Below are 23,952 nucleotides of genomic sequence, written 5' to 3' on the forward strand. Positions count from 1 at the left end.
TTGGGTTTTACTCAGATGCCGCTTACCTCCAAACCACGACTGTAATACTTGTTCCATCCTACAACCAGTCATGCAGACATATGAGGACAACGAGCCCATTGTTCGAATACGCGATTACAAGCCCGACCGAGTGGATTTTGTACTTGAGAATGTCGACCTCGCGTACGCGTAGCAGCTGCATGCGATGAACCTTGCTGAAACAAACACGCAGATTCGCAAATTCTTTTCGACGTGTAGTACAGGCAGACATACCAACCATCGGTCGGTGTCCTTAAAACATGTAATACCGTGCATCTTGGCTAATTTCCCCTAGCGGTCGACATGGTTGAGGTAGAAGCAAATACAACAGTGCTACCCGATGAATTCATAGCACATCGCATTGGAATGGTCCCGTTGGTGAGCGCAAACTGCGATGAGGGCATAAGATACACTCGAGTACGTTGCGCGCTTTCACCTATATAGTCTACCTCACGATGCTCGTACAGGATTGTTTGTGTCTGTCTGGTTGTCAGTACTGCTCAATAGAGCTAAGACTGGACGTCTCGTGTAATGATAATCGCACAATGGACGTCACTAGCAATCATCTTGAGGTCATACCGCCCACCTATACTGATGGAGAGACTCCTGGCGACGAGCTCACGAAAAGGGGAGAGGATTTCGGGCAACCGGTGGGGAAAAGTATGACCTACCTCTCTTGATGGATCCATGTGCTTACTTTGGCGGCCACCCAGACAAGGCTGATGTACCACCAGTCCTTATTTGCAAGATACGGAAGGGTCAAGAGCTTAAATTACGATGCGTCGCCAAAAAGGTGCGCGGCCACCTTTATGTAGTTGTCGTGATCTCACAGTTTCAACAGGGTATAGCAAAGGAGCACGCAAAGTGGTCACCGTGTTCAGCAGTTGCGTTCGAATACGATCCCTACAATAAATTGCGGCACACGACATATTGGCATGAAACAGACCCACGGACGGAGTGGCCCGTCGGTGAAAACGCAAAGGAAGAAGAGGCGCCAAGAGACGACGAAGTTTTTGACTTCAATGCGAAGCCAAGAAAATTTTATTTTGATGTTGAGACGGACGGGAGTCTTGGGCCTCAGGAAGTGATTATGAAGGTGCGGGCCCCATTATATGTCTTTCAGTACGATCAACAAACTCACTCGCCTTTACTAGGGTCTTGCGGAGTTACAGACAAAACTTGCGAATCTAATACTTGGTTTGAAGGAAGGAGTGGACCTGCCGACTGGTGGGGATGCAGCGGAGGCTGGGGTGAATGGTCATGTCTCTGCTGGTGGTTGGGCGCCGCAAGCGGGTGGTGGCGGTTGGGGTCAGAATGCCGCTTCTGGTGCTGGATATGCAAGTCCGGCTGGTGGTGGTGGCTGGAGCACTAGTGGCGGTAGCGGTGGGTGGGGCACTACTAGCCCAGCACAAAATACTGGGGGAAATACTGGTGCATGGACGACAAGTCCTGCGCAAAATGCGGGAGGAGCTCCCAATACTACATGGGGGACGAGTCCAGCTCAAGCATGGGGAGCTTCAAGTCCGAATGCAGGATCTGGGAGCGGTTGGGGGACGTCTACTCAACAGGGTTGGGGTAGCCCTACTCAACAAGCCAGTGGTTGGAATTTATGATGGGTGTTTACTTTACATATACTTTTGCATTGGCCATATTTTCCTGAGGGTCATTTGAACTACTCGTGTCTTGACGTTTGCTCGAACTATCAGTACCAGACGATGCTGCAGTGGTTAGCAAAAGGTGTCTCCACTTGCATCGGTCTATGGGGTGTTAAGGCATCTCGGGAAGACTCGGTCTTCTTGTCTAGAGCTACACTAGACTATTTCAATAGAACGAGTCATCGTTATTGTCAAGCAAACTTCCAAGTGTTTTCGAAAGACCTGTGCGTGCGCAGTCAACGTCGAGACCCGATTAAGAAGGAGATAAGAACCTTAATACACAGCCACTTGAACTTACCAACAGATCGTTCCGAGTTCCGAGTTCCTTGATAGGGGTGCACCCAGCGCCAGAATACCCTATTGTTCTACGATGCCAGAGCACGTTAGTTTGTTGGTAATCATGAAACTTTGCAATTGTAAGCAACTGTTTCATTTATGTAATCTATTAATCTATTAGACACCTGGGATCCGAGCACCGCTAAGAGCCTAAATTAAAACCTTACGCACAATGCCAACACTGAGCATAAGGCTTGGGTCTACCGAGGGTCAACGAGTCTACGGAGTTTGTCGACGCTTAGCGATGCTCGGATCCCAACTGAACTCGAATTTTTAGAATCGAACAGACCTGCTGGTCACGAGTCTAGAAATGACTGTGGAGGTTCTCACTATGTAATGGGTCATCTACTCGCACGGACCGACTCATCTCGGTGTTACCGAAACAGAGTACCTCATGGTATGTGAGCCTCGTGATTGGATAAAGGCCGACCTTACGACAAAACTCTGCCCCTCTGTTCGCCCAACGATGGCCCATCTGGTTGGCCCTAAAGAGGTTTAGTTGCAGCGCCCCACGGTCCATTTAACCCCACTGTTTACATAGGCTCAGTAATCCTAAACGTACGAGCGATAGGGGTAGTGACAACTCCCTGACGAGAGGCTCAAAACCGCCCCCGCTCTACTAGCCTCCCTCTGGCCCAACATTATCCTAAGCAGGAGTTCAGGCTCGATGGCGCTCTGCTGGCAGCTTCTGATGTGTGCTTCGCTTCACTGTTAGTTCGTTAAGACGTTTCAACGGGACCGAACGTCCGCTTGGTTCGAACGCTGGCGGGATTACTACGAACAACAGGATGAACCACGCAGTACTCGGTGAGATATGTTCTACGTGTATTTGGCAGTCTTAGCAGCTTATTTCATCTCTATATTCGAGAAATAGGTACACTAATGAGGAGCGAGCGCGATGCATTCTTCTTTTACGTACAACAGTGTCGACCAGAACGTGAACTTGCCGCTCAGATGCCAGTGTACATGTGCTACCGGTTTCTTCCATGCGGCCAGGCTCACTTTTGCCACTGCAGACACATACAACCGCGCGGCCGCGGCCCCTTTAACCCAGCGTGTTAACGATTAATCTCGAGAACTCTGCCGTTTCTGTTCTAGTGCCCGTTCCTCTATATCTAGAAATCTTCAGTGAGAAGCTGAATCGATTTCGAAGACTCCTCAAGAACGGTCATCTTTTCCCGTTCACCAAAGTTCTAGCTGGCTATGAGCTCAGACTAAACTTCTAGCTGGGACTTCAGAGGCTAAGTGGAGCCGAAGGGGTTGCAGCAACGACACTAAAGATTACAACTACCTGTCACTTTACTGACAGTGAAGTTATGATGTCGATAGCGATAACGGTGAACACGCCGATCTAATCGTGCCTCCCATATAGGATTAGTTCGTCCAGTCAAAGATAACGATTGCATGCACCTGTGCCCACTTGAGGCCCTACTTCGAAAATGATGTTGGTACGTTTGAAATTGGTTGTAAATGGCTATATGTGAGTACAGCCATTAGGAAAGTAGCCACTGTCAAGGCGGGGAAGTCATGACAGCTTTGTTTTGTCACTATGGTACCCCTGCCACGGCAGATATTGGCACGGTCACTTTACCTAGAAAAAAATCAAGGGGATGCATGAATAAGACATCAAGTCAGACTTTGCATATATTATGTTCTGCAGCCCGTCGCGCTGGAACATAAAGTACTTGTTAGCGGCACTATACCGATCGAAACAATGACTCTCGCTCATGTTCACCACTACCTGCAGCGCAGGGCAGAATTCTGGAACATATTTCAAATGTGAGATTCCCGTTGTAGTGCGAACGCAGTGAGGGGTTAGCCGGCGGGAGCGAGCAGGTAGAGCGGGTGTCAAGGGTCTCGGGTGTTCGGGGTCCGAGAGCAGCATGTAGTTAGCACGAGCGTGGGTTAGACACGACAAGCATTTTGGGTTCCTGTCCTCTTCAGAGCGCTAGGCTGGCGTCTCCGCCGTCTATTAACCCGTCAGCTGAGGCGCGGGGCACAGGGACCCCCTAGACTAGTTAGTATTGTCCGACATAGGGTAGCACACCCCAATGGACAATAATTCGATACCCCCCCGTCAGCTAGACGGAATAGACAAAACGTTGTCAGAGTATCGGGTCGCAGAACTCTATTACCCCTGATGCACAGAAATTACGAGTCCGGATTACACTTGCATTTAAAAAAGACGTAGATAAGAAGATTAAAGGAGTTTTTAAATGTATACCAAGATCTCTTCAGATGGCTAGCATCGACAGCGCATCAGATCACAGTATCCTGAGCTGGAAAGAATAGGTAAACACTCGACAATAAGGACATGTTAGTACATGCCTGTGAAGCTCCAGTGTGCCGACGAACAATAAGTATGCATGGACATCAGTTGGCAAGTAATGTTTGCTGTTTACTGTTTGAACCTGAAAGCAATCGTGATGACGCACTTTCAAGGATGTATTTACTTGGCGAAAAAATGTCGCGTGCACGACTCCGAACAACAGGGCAGTGGCACAAGACTGCAAGTAGGATTATTGTAATTGATATTCTCCTGACAAGTAACAGTGAATGCCAACTTTGCAGAACGTGCGAAATGCATGTAGTTACCTACAAAATAGTTACTAGCAGCATCGAGGAGTGGATACGAGTGAAATTTCTTAATCTTGGGGGGAGGAGGATATGAGCGCACAGTCGGACTGCCGAGCCGCCAAGCCGCCAAGTTTCAAGTTCCATCAGGACCTGGTAAGTTTTAGTTTTTTCGGGAATGCCACAGGTGACAGTGTTTGATTAAAATAGCGATTGATACGGAGGTGATCCATATCTGATAGTGGATGCCAAGCTAGTACTGTGTGATAAGATCTATTCCGAATTTAGCCAACGGGGATTCAGCAATACCTGGTCTGTTGAAATATCAAGTTAATAGTGCTGAGTTGAGGTACCCAGGAAGTCGCATTTCGGTCCGACGGAAAAACAGAGCCTCCTTCTCGCCACTGCTCGGAGTACTTGTGCATGTGAGGCGTCACAATTCGTGACATCCGACTGGTTGCAAAATCTTCAATAAACAGGGGCGTACTGCAAGTGACACCATTGTGCCAGATTGCATGATTTTTGAGTTACTGTACATAGTCAGACGGAAAAATGCAAAAAGGCACCCATAGGCTCGCGGAGCATGCAGATGTCGGTACCATGTGAACGGCATCAACACGCCAAGGCGGTACGCACAATATGAAGTCTGGACCGTGAAACAGAGCGGGAGATCTTGTATGCACAGTGCCGGTGATCATAAACGAAACGCGATGCTATGCGTGCCTTCACATTCATCGCGGTCTTCTCGCACCACTACGGATCATCGATGCGAGGCTTCACTGAAAATCAAATGACATTCATTCTTTCAATTTGCTGGAAACATAGAGAGGAAATTACCCGTTTTGTGTACCGTAATCATGATATTTTCATTTGAAAATAGGTAAGCGTATGGCGTGGCGCGTCGGAACCTGGTGAAAGCATCCTATCCATAAATTTACTAGCCTTCGACTTGAAAGATCACGATGACAACGTTCATGTTCCAGTCTACCGGTTCAAACCTAGTTGAGGGCTCGCTCATCGCAATTTCGTGTCAAGAGGCGTGCCGGGCGATGCGTCTGTTATAACACCGTTCATAAAAATGGCTAGTGAGCTGAAAGTGTTACACATACATTTCTGAATTGATAGCCGCAACAACAAACACGATATGTGATATGATTGCCAACTTACGCACGCGCGAGTGGGCCTTGAAACGCTTGACGTTCGTTCGGAGTTCTTGCGTTCCAAGCAGCGACAACCCCTCGCGAGCTCAACACCCAGTCTCGAGCCGGCGGAAGATCCATCAATTTCCTTTTTTAAACTCAGTACCTTGCTAAGTCCAATTTTAATCATATCCAAAAACTGTTAGCTGACATTTTTTTTTAAAGTCATTTTGGCTCCAAAGCGATACAAATGATCTCGTAGACTAAAGTATGCCTATACGATAGAAAGCCGGGAGTAAGACCCCCGCACTCGAATAGGGCTATGTCCGACATAAGGTCTCCGACGTCAAAGGACAATAAAATTGAAAAAAAGGTATGCCTAAGGAGTCTGGAAACCTAGGCGAGCATGTAACAATGGGGATTATTGTCAAAGTACGCCGGCGAGTCTGCGGGATCAATCGATCATCTGTAGAAGACTATACAGACCCAGTACAAGGTAAACAGGGTAGCGACATCGGAGGAACACAGGATGTCATAGGCCTGATCGATCGATCTATCGACATATGTTATGTCAGTCTGTGTCGCCTGAAAATGGGTTGGGTGCGCTCCATTCCGCTGGAGAGGCATTCAAGTTCGTAGTACCCTGCAAGATAAAAATGAGCCTCTGAATCAACAGTATTCGCAACTTGCTAATTGATGTGTCCGGCCTTTCACATCTAACACACTGTGAGGGTGTCATACATGATGCATGATGCGCGAGCCCGCTAGATTGTCTGAACCTAGAAAACAATTCTCACGCCAGTCAGATACGCTGTCTGTCGTCGCCGTAAGTACCAGACTCACCATGATTCTGTATAAACACAATTTTGAGGTACCCTGTGGTTATTGGCCTGCATATGAGGTCGTGAGTGATATGGTTTTTCGACAGCCGAACCAATTAATGTCGACATACACCAGACCTAACATGAGGACCCTTAACACTGTGTCGAAGCCCACTGCCAGATGAGAATATAATAATAGTAAGCGGAGGGGCGCAGACGGGATGTTGGGTGCGGCTGTGCTGGCGTGTGTAAAGAATTTGTCACTGAAGCGCACAAGCTTGCAATTGGAGAAGTTACGTAATAAGATGGGTATTAATGAATGAATTGTATCCGTCTTCTTCTTCGGAGTGGATTTAGCTGCTTAAAACAGTAACAAGTGGTTAACGTTATACTCGGATATCAACACAACCGCAGTCATTCTTAATGCGGCTCTCACGTCCTTTTCTGGCCATTTGTATTCTGATCTTTCCATCTTGATGGGAAGATTGGCGCGGCGCCACCCCGTTTATTCTCCCTGACCTTATCAGATTTAGCGTCTCCCTTGTATCATTGTGACGGGTTTCTATTACGATTTGCGCCAACGGGTAAGGTTTTCGGGACGCCAAGCCAAGGCGCTGAAGAGCTACTACAAATATCTCTCATCATTTTCATGGAGCTAGAGCTGCCCCCCAAATTTTAGCATGACCACAGAACCCCAACCTATCCGCAAAAAGCGGACCACCTCAGAGTCTAACTCTACTTCTGACGGAGACCATCGCAAGCGTCGACGCAATCGTACAACTCAGTCATGTCTTAATTGCCACACATCCAAGAGAATGGTATGTACCTAACTTAGTACATCCTCCCCGGAGCAATCCTGAAATACATTTGTACAATAGTGCGACCGGAAGCGTCCTTGTGGCCGCTGCACACAACTAGGCCTGGTGAGGGAACTTTACATGAAGCCTGTACTACTATTGTCTGACAGAAAGTTTCATATAGACCGGCCTTTGTGTCTACGAAGTGGATGATCCTTCCCAGCGAACCGACGTTCAAGACGAGGGTTCGCGCCTTCGTCAACGAGTTGCTGAGCTTGAGGGAGTGATACGCGAGGTTTGTATGCTCATACCACAGGAAAGAAGTATTAAGCTCAAATATTCATAACAGTTGAAGAACAAGCCCCATCCCCGCTGGGTTCAAGCAGGTTCGACCCCAGAAGTAGAATTCGAGAAGTGGCATGCCCGTTCTCAGTCTCGTTCGGCTGCTGAGCAGCAACAGACTGAACAACAAACCGAGCCACAAACCACCTCTCCGTCTCGCACAGATCAATCGGTATCAGGCCCTATGAATGAGTCACATTCATCCCCTCGGCTTCTATCCCCCACACACGCACGTTCTGCCCTGACTTTTTCCCAACCACCTGCCGACTTGACAAACACATCTGCATCATACTCTCCTTACTTCGGTAGCATATCATCTCCCTTGAGCACACCCTCTCCCTCTATAATGACGCCCACCGACGAGTACGCACAAAATCGAGCTCTTATTGTGGGAGAGCAACCGCCCGCCGGAGAATTCGATTTTGCTTCTATGTTCATGTCTTATCCTTTGGCTGGATATGAAGACAACCTGGGACATAACAATATTACCGACTGCAGGTCTAAGCACTGCTACGATACTTTTGCACACGGTCATTGTAACTGTCTGACTGAAGGATCGAGCTACAATGTAGTGCTCGAGCTTTCTCTCCGCTTACGAAAAGCCGCGGATATCCTAAGCCGGTCGGCTTATCATCATCTCGGATGTAATAATTGTACCCTTAACCAGCGAATTATGGAACTTGATGCTATTGCTACGTGAGTTCACTCATGTTTACACTTTACGTCAACTTATCATTATTCAACAGGACGACACTAGGCAATATTGCTACACCACCCAACGATGTCGATCAAATATATCCTCAACAACATCCGTTCTCTCATAAATCCATTCCACCATCGTCTACTTTTGATGCATCATCTGGTCGCACTATGCCTGTTTCGACAGTCTCTCCGCACACTTTGCAAGGAATTCGCTCGTGGGACATTATGTCATCCGTATCGGATTCATCATCTATCTGCGAAGACTCATTTATGTCATGGGACCCTTCACGACGTGGCTGACTATGTAACACGGACATTTGGATTGTAGTATTTGTTCTCTTCAGCTATTCTTGCGTGTGTGTAGAATTGTGAACGGCCCCTGACATACTGTGACTAATACTACTAGAGTAGTGGGCATTGTACAATACACTGACGAGCAATATGATCTCTGTAATTGTATTAAATATCTGTATCAAGGCCATCACATGCCTCCCATACATTCGTCTCCTGAAACCCCCTCCCCAACAATAAAACAACATTTCTCAAACCGAACACAAAATTCTCAGAGCCTCCTGATAAGCGATCTAGTTGTGAACGCCTTGTAATTTGTCCTTTCTAAAGGGGCAGCCGTCGGTTACATTGTATTCAAACAATAACTACAGTCTTGTATATGCTTAGTGGTCAAACCGTCACTCCCATACACCAATTAATCAGGTCACGAGCCGCAAGGAAGTTGACAGACCCCGCACATCTTCTGGGGGTGGAATGATCTCAAACGCGGCTGCGAGGCCGTGCGAGGAGACAACGATGGCAATCGCCTTTCTCAAGATTCAAGGTTTGAAATTGGGCGTTATCTTCTGATGTCAGAATATCTTAGCATAGCCAGAGACACTCGGAGCTCCATTCAACATAATTTTCCATCAGTAAGGTAAATGCCAAGGAATCAAGAAGCCTACTTTTATCTCGAAGCTCTATATATTCCCTTGGACTTGGAGAGCACAAGTTCCAATCAGAAAGGATGAAACGCTTGGGCTAGAATTAGAAAATGTATCACAGATCATCTGAGCAAAGTCAACTGGCTCCTGGTATCGAGTCTGGTGCAGATTTTTGGTGATATCTTTGGATGTATCTGGTAAGACAAACAGCCGAAGCGGAAAAGGGCTACACCGTCTTGAGCCGCAACATCGCCCAGAAAGGTCTGGAGAACAACATTTACCGATGCGGCAGTCACGCACTCACGATGAGAATTGCACCGAGTTGGAACGGATGGCTACGTACTGCACGGGTTGAGCGCAAATCCGAACAGCTGTGCAACATCAATGCGTCTGTGCTGAGTATTGCTCTTCCTACTACCTCGAGAGCGTACTACCTATTACTTGCTTAAAAGCTAATTTGCTCACTTACCGGGTACATTACCTAAAATAGTGAATATCATGATGCTTACTCATCAGGAAGTTTTGGGACTCCGCGATCACTGTTCGAGTTCGCGTTGCACTTGTCGTTCCTTCCAACGAACCAAGCAGTATCGTATCATCAAACATGGCATCTCACTTGGTAAGTGTCAATAATTTATCATTATGAGTTATATTTTTCAATGCCGTCCAGGCAAATATCTTCGGAACAGAGCAAGATCGTGTAAACTGCTCTTTCTACTACAAGGTACGTTGTGATTTACTGTCGCTTACAGTCGTGCTGATCACAACCAATGGTTAGATTGGTGCTTGCAGACATGGCGACAGATGCTCAAGAAAGCACATAAGGCCGCCATTTTCGCAAACGATTTTACTTCCAAACGTATACCACAATCCCGCCCATGATCCTGTTTGTAAACTCACCGAGGCTGAGCTACAAGAAGGGTTTGATGCTGTGTATGAAGATTTGTATTGTGAATTAGCAAAATTCGGACATTTGTTGGAATTACATGTAAGTAACTACCCTCAATCCGACATTCATGGTAGTTTTAACTCCATCAGGTTTGCGATAATGTCGGGGACCATTTAATTGGGAATGTTTACGCTCGATACGAGTGGGAAACCGAGGCACAAGCAGCTGTAGACAATCTAAATGATCGGTGGTATGCAGGTCGGTTACGGGATTCTTCATGGCCGGGATACCCACCTAACTTGTGCCTATCAGGACGCCCGCTGTATGCGGAACTCTCTCCTGTAACGGATTTCCGGGAAGCGTGTTGTCGCCAAAATGAGAACGGTGAATGTAACCGTGGGGGTTTTTGTAATTTCATGCATCTCCGCCTTGCCTCGAAAGAATTAGTTTCGTCTCTCCGCGCAGGACAAAGACTAGAGAGGAGACTCCACCCTGCCAAGACGGAAGGTGGAGGGGGTGGGTGGGAACCGAGCAGAAGGGAGGGCGGCCGTGGCAGAAGTGCTAGCCCATCTAGAAGAGGCGGAAGTAACGGGGAAGATCGTTGGACAAGAAAATAGTTCTATGTAAAACTGGCCTTGTCCTCATGCCTTAAACGTGGCTCAGCTAGGCGTAGATTAATTGTTCATCTTGTGGACACTGTGAATCTAGTTGTCTTGCGTTTCATTATTGCGGTACCGAATGCTTCTCACCGAAACGCTGGAAACGATTGGAGGTCGATGTGGTGAGCAACAGATTAATGACGTGTGTATCAACGCTGCCAAGCAAGTAAGGAAGCAATAACTTTCTTCGGCGATTTCGTTACACCGTTGTCCAAGAATCGAACGTAAAAAACCGGTGTCAGAGAAAGTCGTAATGGAACAGACGTCATAAATTAGGCCTAGCCTCAGAGCCGAGTAGCAAGTACCTGTCAATGATGACTGCATGACAACTACATGTGACTCCACAGTTGAATACAATGAGCCCCGTCGATTAAATAACAATTATTATATGTCATACAAGGCACCCGCGGTAAATTTCTCGACCGCCGGGTTGCACCAGACCAGGCCACTGGACTACGAAGCTAGAAGGCGAATAAGTTATTTTCGCTGGAGATAACACGACGATCTCACCGATCGGTAAAATGATAGAGCAGCTTTCCAGAAAGTGACAGAGATTTGACACGGGCGAAAGACTCAACGTACATAACCCGTGGGCTAGGTAGTCCGATAAGCTGATTCGGGTCAAATTTTCCAAATCACGAATCAAAATTATGCAAGCATACTTTAAAAGAAATCTAGAACTTACCCTATTCAGAAAAATCGCTGCGCATAAAATGACACACGTTCCCGGGCCATTGAGGATCAGAAGGTCTACAAATGGTTGCCGGAATGCTCCTTTCTTGAACAATGGGCGGACTGAGACAAGACGCATGCAAGCCAGTAGTGATTTGACTGCATGTGGCGGTGTACTAAGCAGTGACTGATGCACGCGACGCGCACGGGGTATGAACAAGAGCTCATATTGCGGTTGATCCTGTTTTGAATGGATCAGATCCGAAGGCTTTGAAATGTTTCGACATATTCCGTACATCGGAGAAAGCATGATCAGCGGCTTTAATGTGCTCCAAGGCAAGAGCTTTTTGTGCGCTAAACGTATCGCCTTCGCTGACTATGTAAGTCCGTGGGGAGTAACGACCAAAATCAAGCGCAGAAGCCAACTTCAGTGCTTCACTGGTGTGCCCCCCTACAACCAACAGAGTGAAGCTGTCCTGGAGGACCAGTAAATAAATGCTCGACTTTACCTGAACCAAGAAAAATAGCAATGCTGCAGGTCTGTGGAAGCCTGGGGTTTGCCGAGGCGAGCCTGATGCGTGTGTAAGAAAATATGGCAAGAAATAACCTGATACAGAAGAACAGGAAGAGGAACACGAGGATTGTTGTGCAGCTGGACATGGTACACATCTAATGCTACTAAGGATGGTACGCCGAACGTTCGAACGTTGACCTTCGACTCGGAACTGGAGGTAAGATCGAATAGATTTCCGCCAGGCCGAGGAGCAGGTTCTTTCAAGTTGGAAAGATCTCGTAGATTGTTGAGCCTGAAGCAACTATTCGGCTTCAACTTGAAGTTGACAACGTTGAAGGATCGGAGGCGTTGACTCGGCACGTAACTTACTACAACTTGAAGGCCAAACGATTACTTACCCGGTAAAAGCGTGGGAGCGGCATGGCCCTACTATTAACATTAACAAGTTACTAGTCACCGACTATGCCACAAGTGGGAGCAGCGGGAAGGTCGTATTTCGGTATCTGATCCTTCAAAGTTCTCATCTTCGCATTCCAGAATTCATCTCTACACGGCGCTCCGATTATCTCCAGCTTGCATTTTGAGTTTGCTCTTGGCTTTCTTTCAGATTTTCTCGAACCTTACCTCTTCCCGTATATCCGAGTCTGTTCCGTAAGGAGCTCGCAGACAAACTTGGCACAGTCCTTCGCTATCTTTTCCCTGACGGTCGGTTCGGCTCAGATATCTCTTCAGGCCTCTAACCGAGTTGACATCGGCCGGCGGCATCATGACACCTCCAGTACCTCTGATGGATGCCAGACTTGTTGCCGAATTGCGGCAGTCAATCCAGGACTGCACAGAAAGAGGGCTATCAGTTGCATCCAAATGGTGATTTTTTTTTTGAAGCTGATGGTTGGATGGGGCTGACTTCAGATCTTTGTATTTCTTAGGTCCTCTGAATTATATTACGCCATCCCTTCAAACAAACGTGACACTTTGATTTCTGAGGCATTTACCACCTTTTCAACATCTACTCCTGCATGCTCTCGGTCTCCTAGACCATCGTTATCCTTTGCAGATACATCGCCTGCTGCCAGTGTTGCACTATGCATGCCTGTTACTCCTGGAAACCAGTCCCATCTTCCGTCACACTTCCCTGTCGTCCGTGCCCAAGAAACCGAGTTGGAAATACAGGATGAAGCTGCCTTATTTGCTGCTCGAGCTTTCATGACAGCAAAAGAGTTCACAAGAGTCGAATTCACCGTGAAGAATTGCAAAAGTGCCAAAGCACAATTTATTTATGTGTATAGCTGTTTCTTGGTTTGTCACGAAGCCCTGAATTCCAACAACAGCTAATATATTCATTGAAGGCTGCAGAACGAAAAGCGCAGCGAGACTGGTACAGACAAAATAGTGAGTTTATATTCATGGCATCTTCTATTGCCTTTCGAAACCTATGATTGGTAGATACTCGAGGACAACCCCCCGTCCCCATAAACCGACTACTTGCAACTCTTCTAGATATGGTCAAGAACGCTACAGATCCCTGGCTTCTTTTCCTGTAAGTTCACCTCAGGCTCCTCGTGCCATCTTTATAGAATATTTGTTTTCATTGTTATAGGAAAGCTGTTTTCTTATCACGACTCAACCGTCGAGAGGAAGCCATTGAAAGCATCATACGGTCCATCAGTGGCTACCACTGGAACTGGTCGGTATGGACCCTCTTGTGCAGTTGTGTGGGCGATGGTGACGAGGTTGGTTGAGAGCATGTCAAAGCATACCTTTGTTGATGGCCGTTAGTTGACAGCACTTCTTCCGCTGTTGCCCCTTCCTGCAACTCATCCCCTCATTTTAATGTTTCAAATTCGCACGATGAACGAGCTTCACAGTCCATCAGAGAATGAGCTGGCCATGTGCGATCGTCTTCTTGGGGATGACTGTTTCCGTGACAGTGCATGGGTCATGAGTCTACGGGCATGTGCCTTGTACCATTTGCATGGTCGGTCCTTTGCTTATGAACCAGTGCTTCATGTGATTGTGATAAAAAAAAAGACTTTGGACAGGCAGAAAAACAATTTGAAAAAATCCTGGCGATTGCTCCGCACCGTATCGATGATATTGACATCTACTCCAATATACTCTATGTCACCGACAATCGGCTGAAGCTTTCTAGGCTAGCGCACGAGTTTCTTGAACTCGACAAAGATCGACCGGAAGTGTGCTGCTTGGTTGGTCAGTCATGATATGAAGCCGCAATCATCCGTGTGTGTTGACTTTTGGAACGCAGGGAATCATTACTCTCTCCGCGCAGAACACGAGAAAGCAGTCAAATACTTCAGACGGGCCACCGAACTGGACCGAACCTATTTGTCTGCGTGGACGTTGATGGGCCATGAGTACGTCGAGATGAAAAACTCACATGCTGCCATCGAAGCATATCGTCGAGCAGTTGGTATGTAATTCACTGATACTTGAACCGGTTGAATGCTAAGTATATGTTGTTTTTGAGATGTGAGCCGGAAGGATTACAGGGCGTGGTATGGTCTTGGCCAGGCTTATGAATTGCTAAGCATGCACCGATATGCGTTGTATTATTATCAACATGCCACTGCCCTCAGGTTAGTTTTTGAGGCCGCCCTATTTATGTTGTAAGAATTTGACATTTCACCAAGACCATATGATGTCCGTCTGTGGCAGGCCCAAGGTACTTGTTACGAAGAAATTGGAAGGTTCGTTTTTGTTCCCGTTCCTTGGAAAAAAGGGCCGCTGATAGAGCTACCATACCTACAGACTAAAGGAGGCCGTTGAATGTCTGAAGCGTGCTTTACTTGGTGCCGATCCCCGTGAGACTACCATCCATATGAAACTTGCCAAATTACATGAGGAACTGGATGACCAATCGGAGGCCGCGGCATATCACCGACGAGTTGTGGAAATCTGTCGTATCGAAGGTTTTTTTTTTCCTTGGCCAAGCTTCCATCAAGTTAACTTAGTCCTGTAGAGCGGCCTGTCCAAGACTATGCTAAGTCAAGCATATTCGTCGCGCGCCATCACATGGTCATTGCAGGAGGGGACCTATTGCTTGCTAAGGATTACCTGGAACGTGTCGCAAATAGCAATGCTGAGGAAGTTGGTCAAGCATCTGATTGGCTGAAGAAGCTCAAATCTGTCCTCATCACACGACCAGCCATCCCGATTACGGAGGAGACTTCTGGTCATTGAACTAATCGACGATTAAGTAGTGTACCTACTCTCTAATGTTTTTATTACACAAAAAATATGGATCGCCCCTTCGGAGAGGCTTGCCCTAAATTCTGCTGTTCGCGCGGTCACGGGGATTGTCACAAGGCAAAGCATCACAAACACAACAAAGTCAAGAAAATGTTGAATGCGCCGGGCTCTAGCTCCTCTCTGAAACCAGTCGAGGACTCGTCTAACGCAGCTACTTCGTCATCAAATGATACGTCACCTCAAAGTTTTTCTTCCTCTTCATCGCAGGACCTCGTCGCAGGTCTATCATCTCTACACATTCCCATTGTAAACGGATCCACCAGCAATGGGGCATCTGGTCTGCTGAGCTATCTGAACAATCGAACGGCCGAGGACATATGCATGATCAAGGAAACCGCGGAAGGGTATGTCTCGGAGATTCATAAAAAGGCCTTTACTCATGCTCCGGACAGTTTTGCGTCGTGCCTCGCTGCTGATCACGCAGTAGTGCTAAATCCTGACGTGGATTCTCCTTTTGTTGACGCAGTAGACGTTGTCCATCGGCTTCTTCCCTATCACGTCCTGCAACAACCAGAAGAAGATCTGAGGATCGTTACAGAAAGGAGACGTGCGAAAGGAAAGGGGAAGGCCCGCGATACGATCCGAGATGAAATTGAAGGTAGGAAAACACTGTCGCTTACTTCATGGTGGTAGAGTTCCTTATTTTGCTTGTCATAGACACTGAATTTGCCCTGGAATGTCACCGTCGACTGAGGAAACTTGAGTCGCGATTTCGACGCGCCAAAATAAAGTCCGGCATGGTTTGTTCTTTCTGTCTAACGGACTTTCATTTCCTGACTCTTTACTATGTCATACTTAGCGCCCTTCTCCAGATGATCAAGGATACGTGCTAGCTCAAGCTGTGGTGGAGTACGAACGGGCAGAGACATCATCTGTCAGCACAGAGTTACGCAACGCACGGAACGAACTAGACGCGTCACAGCGTGAAAAGCGCATCGCAGCCAATGTTACTGTCAGTTCCTTTCGTTCAACCTATTATCCTCAAGCCTCGCAAACCCAGTACTATCGCACGTACCCATACGCATTCACTCAACCATATACCAATACCTCTCAAGGGACTACAAATTCGAGTTTTTACTCGACGCCCACATCAGCTCCCTCGGCCGCTCCCACTACAACATCGGCTTCTACTGCAATTCCGGTACAGCTTCCCGTTAGTTCGTTGCCCGCCTTACACGCTCTCGGAATAGTGCCGATTCCTGCTACTTCTCTCCCGCCCGCAGATCAGCCGCAGCCGCCAGCTGTGCTACGGGGGTCTACTTCCAATGGAACAATTTTGAGTCTAGAGATAAATGTGTCACTACTACAGTCGCCGCAAGTGAGCGGGCTGGCATATTTATTGAATACTATGATGTCGAGGGGTACAACTTCTGGGCAAGGGAACGCTAGTTCGACGACAGGGGGGCAGCCTTCGTCTGTAGTTACGTCCGACACCGCGGCCTCATCACATACGGATGGCTCGCCTGGAGAATAATCAAGTAGGGAGATGGGCCAGCATAATGGGGCTGGCGGTAGGACAATCGTTGTTCCTGCCCTGGGGTAATACCAATTATAGTAATAGCTTGTTGTACGCCGTGTTAGCGAAGGTAGTCTCTGGCCTATAGTACATAATTCGTGAAACAGTATCATTCCAGCTTCTGTGTGCAAATAGGTTGCAGGCAAACTGGAGGTCTGCACGAGATGGATGTTGACACCCATGAAAAGTGTCAGGTAGCACTTATTTACATCTACATCTGCCTCAAGCTTAGTGCATCTAGTGACCTGTACACTCCTAGGTTGCGTCCCAATCAATAGCTCTTCCTCGTTCGCTGTCAGTCAACAGTGTTGTATGCAACGTGAAATCAATCGGACCATGCCGCACCCATCGAATACATGATTCAAATATAATGCGGGCAGCCGACAAATGAAATTAACAGGAGGTGACCGAGTACAACGGTAATACAATATGCATAGTGTGTTTCCGGGTTGAAAGGCGCATTCGCGAATGGAGATGTGGTCCATTGAGGAGAAGGGGGGGAGGAGTTCGGCATGTTTATGACAATGCACCGCCCAGACTGCCCAATGTCGTCAACCACCATGCACGATACAACGCGCCCCAGCCTTCCTCTTCGATAATCCTCTTCCCACAATCAATCAAGCTGACATATGGCTCCCTCTCGGTTCTCAGGCTAGAATTATGAATTGTTATAGCAGGTAACAAAAACGTGGTAACATTACATACCCGATGACATCCTCTTCCACACCAGCGTACTCCGTTGCTTCATCGGCATCCCCTTCCTCCTCTTGTGAGATGGAGTTGAATTCAGGGGCTGCGTGGTTCCGTTGGATAGAAAGTCTGATGGAAATAACTTCCAATGGGGTGAGGATGGTTGTGCTCAGAAGCGTGATGACTAGGAATATGACGAGTTTGACGGGGGAAATTTCTTCTATGCGAGGTATGCCTGGGTTCGCGAGTTCTGGGAGAAGAAGCTGCCGCATTGATCGCAGACCAAGAACAATGTAGGCGATGTGGGTGACTTGGGCGGCAAGGAGACCGGGAGTGAGATAGAGAATCCAGGGTCTCCGACGTTCCGTGGGCGTCAATAGAACACGGAGTGAATAAATTGGATTGAAGTACGGTAACTTGTGTGGCGTTGTAATTGCACTAAGAAGCCGGGTCATTGTAAATTAGTTCAAAATGTCGGTGTCAAACGAGCCGAATAGAATGAACTAACCGGTTTGTGATGATTACCTGAGGAAGAGAAACAAGCATGGCGAAAATGCTGTAGACAAGTATGCCGACAACGCCTGCATCAGGGGCACTGTATGTTCCATGGCGAAGATTACTGTCGCTCAAAAACATCATCAAGAAGAAGGTGATGACGAGAGTTGACAACAACGAGGGCACTAGGCGACATGCGTCAGATGTGGCATGATAATATTATGTTAAACTCATACTTAATCCCTTGTATAGCCCTGGCCAACCCTACAAGATTGTCAGAGCGCCGGTTATCTGAATATGCGGGAATGCCTACCTCGATTCTATGTACCCTTTTCAGCATTGAAAAGAAGGATGAGATGACTGGGCCAGTATGGGGCTGCACACCGCCCTCTGCATCAAGTTGCAGACCCTTTGGATTGTAGTGTGCTCTAAAGCGCACCAATGTGCCAGCTAATGGGACCAAGATGGCCAGTGACACGGCCACTGACCCTAACAACGTCATCATATCGAAAAATTCAAGCATGATAGGTGCAGTAAGGAGGGAAATAAAACAAGAAATAAGGAGAGAAACACTTGGGCGCCGGTGCTGAGGCGTGCGCAGTCCTGGGAGTTCGGCAAGTGCCTTGACACAGCCAAAGTGGTAATTTGGGTGATAACCATCTTGAACTCGAACCACCACCATCTCTTACCGTCCCTCTACCTTCAATAAAGGCATCTACAGTTCACTTGCCCCTCTTAATTTTATGTTTTTTCTTCTTCTTTGAAACGTATTTGAGTGGCTCATGTTAACTTGTTGGTGATCTTTCGAATTTTTCAGACACTTCAGCGAGTTCCTAGGTTCAACCAGTTTTCTATGTTGTCTGATTTTCCCCCCGGAAGTTCCCAGGCTTTGCTGCCATTGTTGTAACTTCCAAATGGGCCTATTTTGAGTCCTATAGCAGGACTGTCTCTCTTGTGGGCTTTTTTATGGGATCACAAACTGTTTGGGCTTTTCATGAGTGCGATTGCTGGGCTGTATTCTCCTCCATCTGCATACTGAGTCTCGCTGGGTCTCGCTAGATCCCATCTCTTGATAAATGATCATTTGGATGTTGGTCATTCAATACTGATACGCATTATCATCCCTCGGTTGAAGTGAGTAGATCCTTTGTTTCTTTCAATCAAACTTACAGTTTGAAGCAGATATTCCTTTGCAAGGAACTTGATATGATCAAGTTCAAAGTTTAATTGGCACTTGGTGTTCGGGACATGGAACTGTGCGATCTTGATCTACCCATGATCCGTTGATCGATTCTGAGTATTTGTGCCACACATCACTATGTGCTAAACTCTTCTCTATGTGCGTCGTCACCTCTACGTGCAGGCTCTTACATCTTCATGTGTAGTTCATATCTGATAATAAATCTTTCAAATTTGTTTTCCATCGTCGACTTTTAGTTTCCGAATACCAGAGACGAGTGTTACTATTTACCTCCCCGCTGCGTCTGTCGAGAAGCCGGCGTGCCCACGGTATCACCACATCTTACTCCGGTCCTTTTGACAGGATCGACGGTGGACACTTTTGCTTTATGTGCATGCACCTTCTACCGACGCAGTATGTGTTCCGTGACCGTGCAAGTCTTTACTCCCCCATCCACGCGACGGCTTCAGCGTCCTTACATACCATGCACCTATCTTTTGTACAGCCTTTGGCTTTTCATGTCTATTATCTAGTGGAAATATAGTTTTCTTGTGCCACATCCATTGACTCTCCGACGTTACGGGTAAATGGCGTACATCCGATTTGCCTCCCACCAACTTGTAGGCAACAACTTTAAAGTCCTTTGGGTTCTCATCCTCTCTCAAAAATTTATATAACTCAGTATGTCGTCGTCGTCGATGTCTGTCGACGACGTCACAAGCAGTAGAGTTAGTTGAGAGCTCAGCTTTTTGTATCGTTTTCTCACAAAGCGCCCGTCATTTCTACAGAAGACGACTGCAGTTGGCGGACTAAGGTTCCAGAAGAAGCCCAACAAAGATGGATCTGAAGCTATTAACTCCTCAGCAGCTACCAGCAACGTCGCTCATCCTTCCTTTGTCCCTCCTCCGCAGTCCCGAGATGCTACGGCACCAGCGCGATACCATCCTCCAGCGACTCCGTCACGAGGCATAGTCCTCGTCCCCAATTCTAGCCCTCTACCTCAAGATGCAAGTTATCATCAGCCTTACCGACCACATCATCTCCAGTACGCTCAAGGTAGTTCCTCAACGACTGGCCCTAATCATCCCAATCTGTGGGGTCAGTCCGGTCCCTCAGCCGTGCCCGACGTCCTGTCCTCATCAAGTGGGTTTGTCCACGGTGGTGCTTCTGCTCACGCGTCATTCACGCGTCAGTCGCGTCCATGGGCTGGAGATGTGAGACCGTTATCGGAAGTTGAAAGTTTTGGGGATGAAGGTCCACCGAGAAAGCGTATAAATCGCGGAACACCCTCTGACTCTCTACCGCTCGGGATGGTAACCCCTGGCTCTCCAGATATTCAACATCCAGGGCAAAGGCGAAAACAGAATGTGAATGCAGAAAGGCAGTCGCACTCGTCAGATGAATCGATGCTGGACGTCAGGTCATCACTGGAAGGACCCTCGAAGCGGATCGTTCGTGGCCAGCGCCCAGACCACACTGACTCATATGTGTTCACTGTATTCCAGCTTTCGCACCCTGGTCATGACCTAGCTACCCTCAAGGCTGCTTGGAATGAAGCTAATGGGAATGACAACAAGGCATCCTTGCTCCTCTCCGATTCGTCATGGAAGCCCCAATCCATATCTACTCCATCTAATTCTGCCATCGCCATGAAAGCACCGTCTATGCCAGCGCCAGAACCACCTACTGTCGAGAATACCGGGAGAGTGGAAGAGGTCGATGAAGCTACCAAAACTCAGCGCGCTGCTCTCCGGGAGAAGGCCAAGAAATCATCCATCTATGCTAACAGAGCTACATTAGATACCACACGGTCCCCTGCGATTCCCAACATCCCTATATCCAGAGCTATGTCACCTGCATCCCCATCCACACCTGCCATCATGGCCCCACGCCGCAAGCGACCAAAGAAGTTGATCCTCTCCGACGACGAGGCCGAGGCCAGTGAAAGCGAGGAGGAGCTTCCACGAAGTCGGCAGAATGGAGAAATTTCTCGGGAGAGGGCAGCGTTTGAGTATTTCAACCAGGCCAATGCAGACGCTATTCAGGAATTAACTGGTAAATCTTTTCTATTGCTATCTCTATCAAGTGCAGCTGCTAAGATCACAAAAGGTTGCACCCCAGAGCAAGCACAGAAGATCATCGAGCTTCGGCCTTACTCTTCAATAGCGGACCTCAACACCAAACTTAACCAAGGCAAGAAAAAGGCAGGACCATCTGGAATCAGCCCCCGCATGTTCGAAGACTGCCAGGAGATCCTTCAAGGCTATGACACTGTTGATGGCATCCTTGAAGAGTGCGAGAGAATTGGTTCGACTTTGCGCGCCGCTATTGCGACTTGGACTACGGAAGATTCGTTAAGCAAAGGCAAAGGGAAGGAAGCGTCACTAGCCCTGGACCAAATTGAGGAAGGCTCGTTGAGTCTACGTGCATTGAAAATATCAAACGATGCTGCATCCAAGGGCTTCATCTCATCTCAACCCTCAATGATTGCGGAAGGCATAACGCTTAAGGACTATCAGCTTCTTGGGATCAATTGGCTGTTTTTGCTCTATCGGAAAAAACATAGCTGTATTCTGGCCGATGAAATGGGTTTGTGCTCCCTCGGTTTGAACAGCAAGGACGCTCACGAGAGTACCCAGGTCTCGGAAAGACCATACAAGTCATCAGTTTCTTCGCTCTGCTCAAGGAACGTGGAAACTTTGGCCCGCATCTTGTCATTGTGCCGTATGCTTAATCGTTCCTTAATGGTGTACTAGCTTTGATACCGTTTTCTTGCAGATCGTCAACGCTGGAAAACTGGTGTCGAGAGTTCGCTCGGTTCGCACCTTCGATATCAGTGCAAACTTTCTATGCTGGCAAAGAGGAGCGAGCAAACTTGCGACAGATGCTGATAGACACACGGCGGGGATCAAGCAAGAATGGTACGGGGTGGGAGGTGCTAATCACCACTTACAACCTTGCACAAGGTGACGACAAGGACCGCAAGTTTTTCAGGAAAATGGAGTGGGACGTAAGTCAATATTCGCTCTATATCATCCGAATTTTTACATGTGACCAGACTATCGTTTTCGACGAGGGACACGTCTTGAAGAATTTCCAGTCCCAGCGTTATCAGGCATTACTCAAATTTGAAGCAAAATGGCGACTCCTTTTAACGGGCACTCCTTTGCAGAACAACCTTCAAGAGTTAGTGGTGAGCCTAGTCTTTCGACCTGCTCAGTTCAACTTCACATCAACTGTCTAGTCATTGATGAACTTCATCCTTCCGGGTATGCTCTCGGAAAAGCTAGAGATCTTGCGAGCGATCTTCAAAACGAAGGGTGATGCTAAGGTTACATTACTTTCTCAGGAGCGTATTTCAAGAGCTAAGAAGATGATGACGCCGTTTGTCCTTCGACGGCGCAAGGATCAGGTAAGTTTATGACGCTATCATCATGCTTGATGCGTAACCTTCTTTTTATTACAGGTTCTAAAGGACCTTCCGCTAAAGACCGAGCGGATAGAATGGTGCGATATGACCGATATACAGCGATCGATATACCACGACGCTTTGCAACGCTCGCGAAAAACGATATTGGACGCAGAAGGTCCTACCCCCGATGCATCAGGTACAACGACTCCAGTCACGAATGGCAAAGCTGTCAAAAAGAAGGCGAAAGCCAATCATCGTGCCAAAGACAAATACCTGGAAAACAGCTCCAACGTGCTCATGGATTTACGCAAGGCAGCCTCACATCCTATGTTATTCCGCAAGCTGTTCGATGATCAGGCGTTGACTTCAATAGCGAAACAACTGCTCAAGGAGCCAGAATTCAAGAAGCGAGGCGCAGTCTTCGAGTATGTCAAAGAGGATATGGAAGTCATGACCGACGCAGAGCTTCAGTTTTTCTGCCAGGGCTATAAGGTTAGGGTTAATCTACTTTGTTGATGCGGATGCACCGTACTCACGCTGTGCAGTCGACGCGAAAATTTCTCCAGGATCAAAACTGCTATCTTAACGCTGGGAAGATATCGGTTCTGTTGCGATTGCTCGAGGACTATAGGAAGGCAGAACGAAAGATTCTAATATTCTCTCAGGTTCGTTCCTACTGCTTCAACAATCAATTTAAGAGGTACCATGCTGATAAGCCCCGTATAGTTCACACAGATACTAGACATTCTTCAAGCGATTTTGAAGCTGAAGGACATTAAATATCTAATTCTGACTGGCTCCACTGCCGTAGATGTGCGGCAAACGCTTGTGGATGAGTTCACCGAAGATGCGTCGATACCTGTATTCCTCCTGTCAACGAAGGCGGGTGGTATGGGTATTAACTTGACAGCTGCAAGTGTCGTTGTCATGTAAGTGATCTACATCATCAGTGTATACGCGACGAGTTGCTCATCCTCCCAAAGGTTCGACCAGGACTTTAATCCCCACAATGATCGGCAGGCACAAGACCGCGCTTATCGCATTGGCCAAAAGCGAGATGTAGATGTTGTGAAGCTCATCAGTCGCGGGACGATTGAAGAAGATATGCTCAGACTTGGGGAAACTAAACTGGCTCTCGACGAAGCGGTGGCAGGAGAAAGTGAGGAAGGCGACGGCGACAAGGGGGCCAGCAAACAGGAAAAGGAGGTTAAGAAGTCACTCATGGGCCAGTTAAGGAGGCAATTGGAAAGACAAGATGGTGCTTCCATCGGACCTGGACAAATACCCGCACCGTCCTCTTAATGATTATCAATATGCTCCGTTGCCTTTGCATTTG

The 23,952-nt window shown here is 47.6% G+C and overlaps 8 protein-coding genes across 8 annotated transcripts; 6 read left to right on the forward strand and 2 right to left on the reverse strand.

Moving 5' to 3' along the window:
* The first annotated feature begins 3 nt into the window (after positions 1–3).
* Positions 4–1,898, forward strand: HD556DRAFT_1332836 (DNA-directed RNA polymerase II, subunit 3). Its single transcript, XM_041301819.1, has 7 exons — positions 4–162; positions 212–261; positions 314–435; positions 486–678; positions 732–811; positions 860–1,114; positions 1,173–1,898. Exons 1-7 carry the CDS (start codon positions 71–73, stop codon positions 1,629–1,631), a joined length of 1,251 nt encoding a protein of 416 aa, XP_041165753.1. The 5' UTR covers positions 4–70; the 3' UTR covers positions 1,632–1,898.
* A 4,894-nt stretch (positions 1,899–6,792) lies between these two features.
* On the forward strand, positions 6,793–8,706 carry HD556DRAFT_718165 (uncharacterized protein). The gene is made up of 5 exons (XM_041311405.1): positions 6,793–7,361; positions 7,422–7,466; positions 7,525–7,635; positions 7,690–8,378; positions 8,429–8,706. Exons 1-5 carry the CDS (start codon positions 7,224–7,226, stop codon positions 8,682–8,684), a joined length of 1,239 nt encoding a protein of 412 aa, XP_041165754.1. The 5' UTR covers positions 6,793–7,223; the 3' UTR covers positions 8,685–8,706.
* A 1,150-nt stretch (positions 8,707–9,856) lies between these two features.
* HD556DRAFT_1332855 (uncharacterized protein) lies at positions 9,857–10,931 on the forward strand. The gene is made up of 5 exons (XM_041301820.1): positions 9,857–9,938; positions 9,990–10,043; positions 10,098–10,307; positions 10,358–10,466; positions 10,521–10,931. The coding sequence occupies exons 1-5, from the start codon at positions 9,924–9,926 to the stop codon at positions 10,823–10,825; spliced, it is 693 nt and encodes a 230-aa protein (XP_041165755.1). The 5' UTR covers positions 9,857–9,923; the 3' UTR covers positions 10,826–10,931.
* Positions 10,794–12,453, reverse strand: HD556DRAFT_1332861 (glycosyltransferase family 1 protein). Its single transcript, XM_041301821.1, has 6 exons — positions 12,049–12,453; positions 11,836–11,990; positions 11,553–11,780; positions 11,378–11,478; positions 10,878–11,328; positions 10,794–10,827 (listed from the first exon to the last, which is right to left on the reverse strand). The coding sequence occupies exons 1-5, from the start codon at positions 12,206–12,208 to the stop codon at positions 11,259–11,261; spliced, it is 714 nt and encodes a 237-aa protein (XP_041165756.1). The 5' UTR covers positions 12,209–12,453; the 3' UTR covers positions 10,794–10,827; positions 10,878–11,258.
* Positions 12,375–15,341, forward strand: HD556DRAFT_1332872 (uncharacterized protein). The gene is made up of 14 exons (XM_041301822.1): positions 12,375–12,409; positions 12,462–12,541; positions 12,591–12,920; positions 12,983–13,352; positions 13,403–13,445; positions 13,500–13,593; positions 13,654–13,786; positions 13,833–14,031; positions 14,085–14,264; positions 14,320–14,484; positions 14,542–14,650; positions 14,705–14,761; positions 14,823–14,983; positions 15,034–15,341. The coding sequence occupies exons 3-14, from the start codon at positions 12,820–12,822 to the stop codon at positions 15,252–15,254; spliced, it is 1,833 nt and encodes a 610-aa protein (XP_041165757.1). The 5' UTR covers positions 12,375–12,409; positions 12,462–12,541; positions 12,591–12,819; the 3' UTR covers positions 15,255–15,341.
* Positions 15,342–16,962, forward strand: HD556DRAFT_1332876 (uncharacterized protein). Its single transcript, XM_041301823.1, has 4 exons — positions 15,342–15,667; positions 15,716–15,921; positions 15,981–16,063; positions 16,123–16,962. Exons 1-4 carry the CDS (start codon positions 15,414–15,416, stop codon positions 16,795–16,797), a joined length of 1,218 nt encoding a protein of 405 aa, XP_041165758.1. The 5' UTR covers positions 15,342–15,413; the 3' UTR covers positions 16,798–16,962.
* Positions 16,963–17,120: 158 nt separating this feature from the next.
* Positions 17,121–18,640, reverse strand: HD556DRAFT_1332880 (mitochondrial carrier). Its single transcript, XM_041301824.1, has 5 exons — positions 18,338–18,640; positions 18,261–18,288; positions 18,038–18,209; positions 17,545–17,967; positions 17,121–17,491 (listed from the first exon to the last, which is right to left on the reverse strand). The coding sequence occupies exons 1-5, from the start codon at positions 18,545–18,547 to the stop codon at positions 17,356–17,358; spliced, it is 969 nt and encodes a 322-aa protein (XP_041165759.1). The 5' UTR covers positions 18,548–18,640; the 3' UTR covers positions 17,121–17,355.
* A 1,247-nt stretch (positions 18,641–19,887) lies between these two features.
* HD556DRAFT_1304116 (SNF2 family N-terminal domain-containing protein) lies at positions 19,888–23,918 on the forward strand (the record flags this gene model as incomplete). The annotated part of the gene is made up of 10 exons (XM_041299651.1): positions 19,888–19,932; positions 19,993–21,793; positions 21,844–21,928; positions 21,983–22,214; positions 22,263–22,397; positions 22,449–22,616; positions 22,671–23,108; positions 23,162–23,281; positions 23,343–23,545; positions 23,600–23,918. The coding sequence occupies 10 exons, from the start codon at positions 19,888–19,890 to the stop codon at positions 23,916–23,918; spliced, it is 3,546 nt and encodes a 1,181-aa protein (XP_041165760.1).
* Positions 23,919–23,952: the final 34 nt, after the last annotated feature.

This window comes from Suillus plorans (genome assembly GCF_016647745.1).
Source record: "Suillus plorans strain S12 chromosome Unknown HD556scaffold_5, whole genome shotgun sequence".
NCBI classification, from domain to species: Eukaryota; Fungi; Basidiomycota; class Agaricomycetes; order Boletales; family Suillaceae; genus Suillus; species Suillus plorans.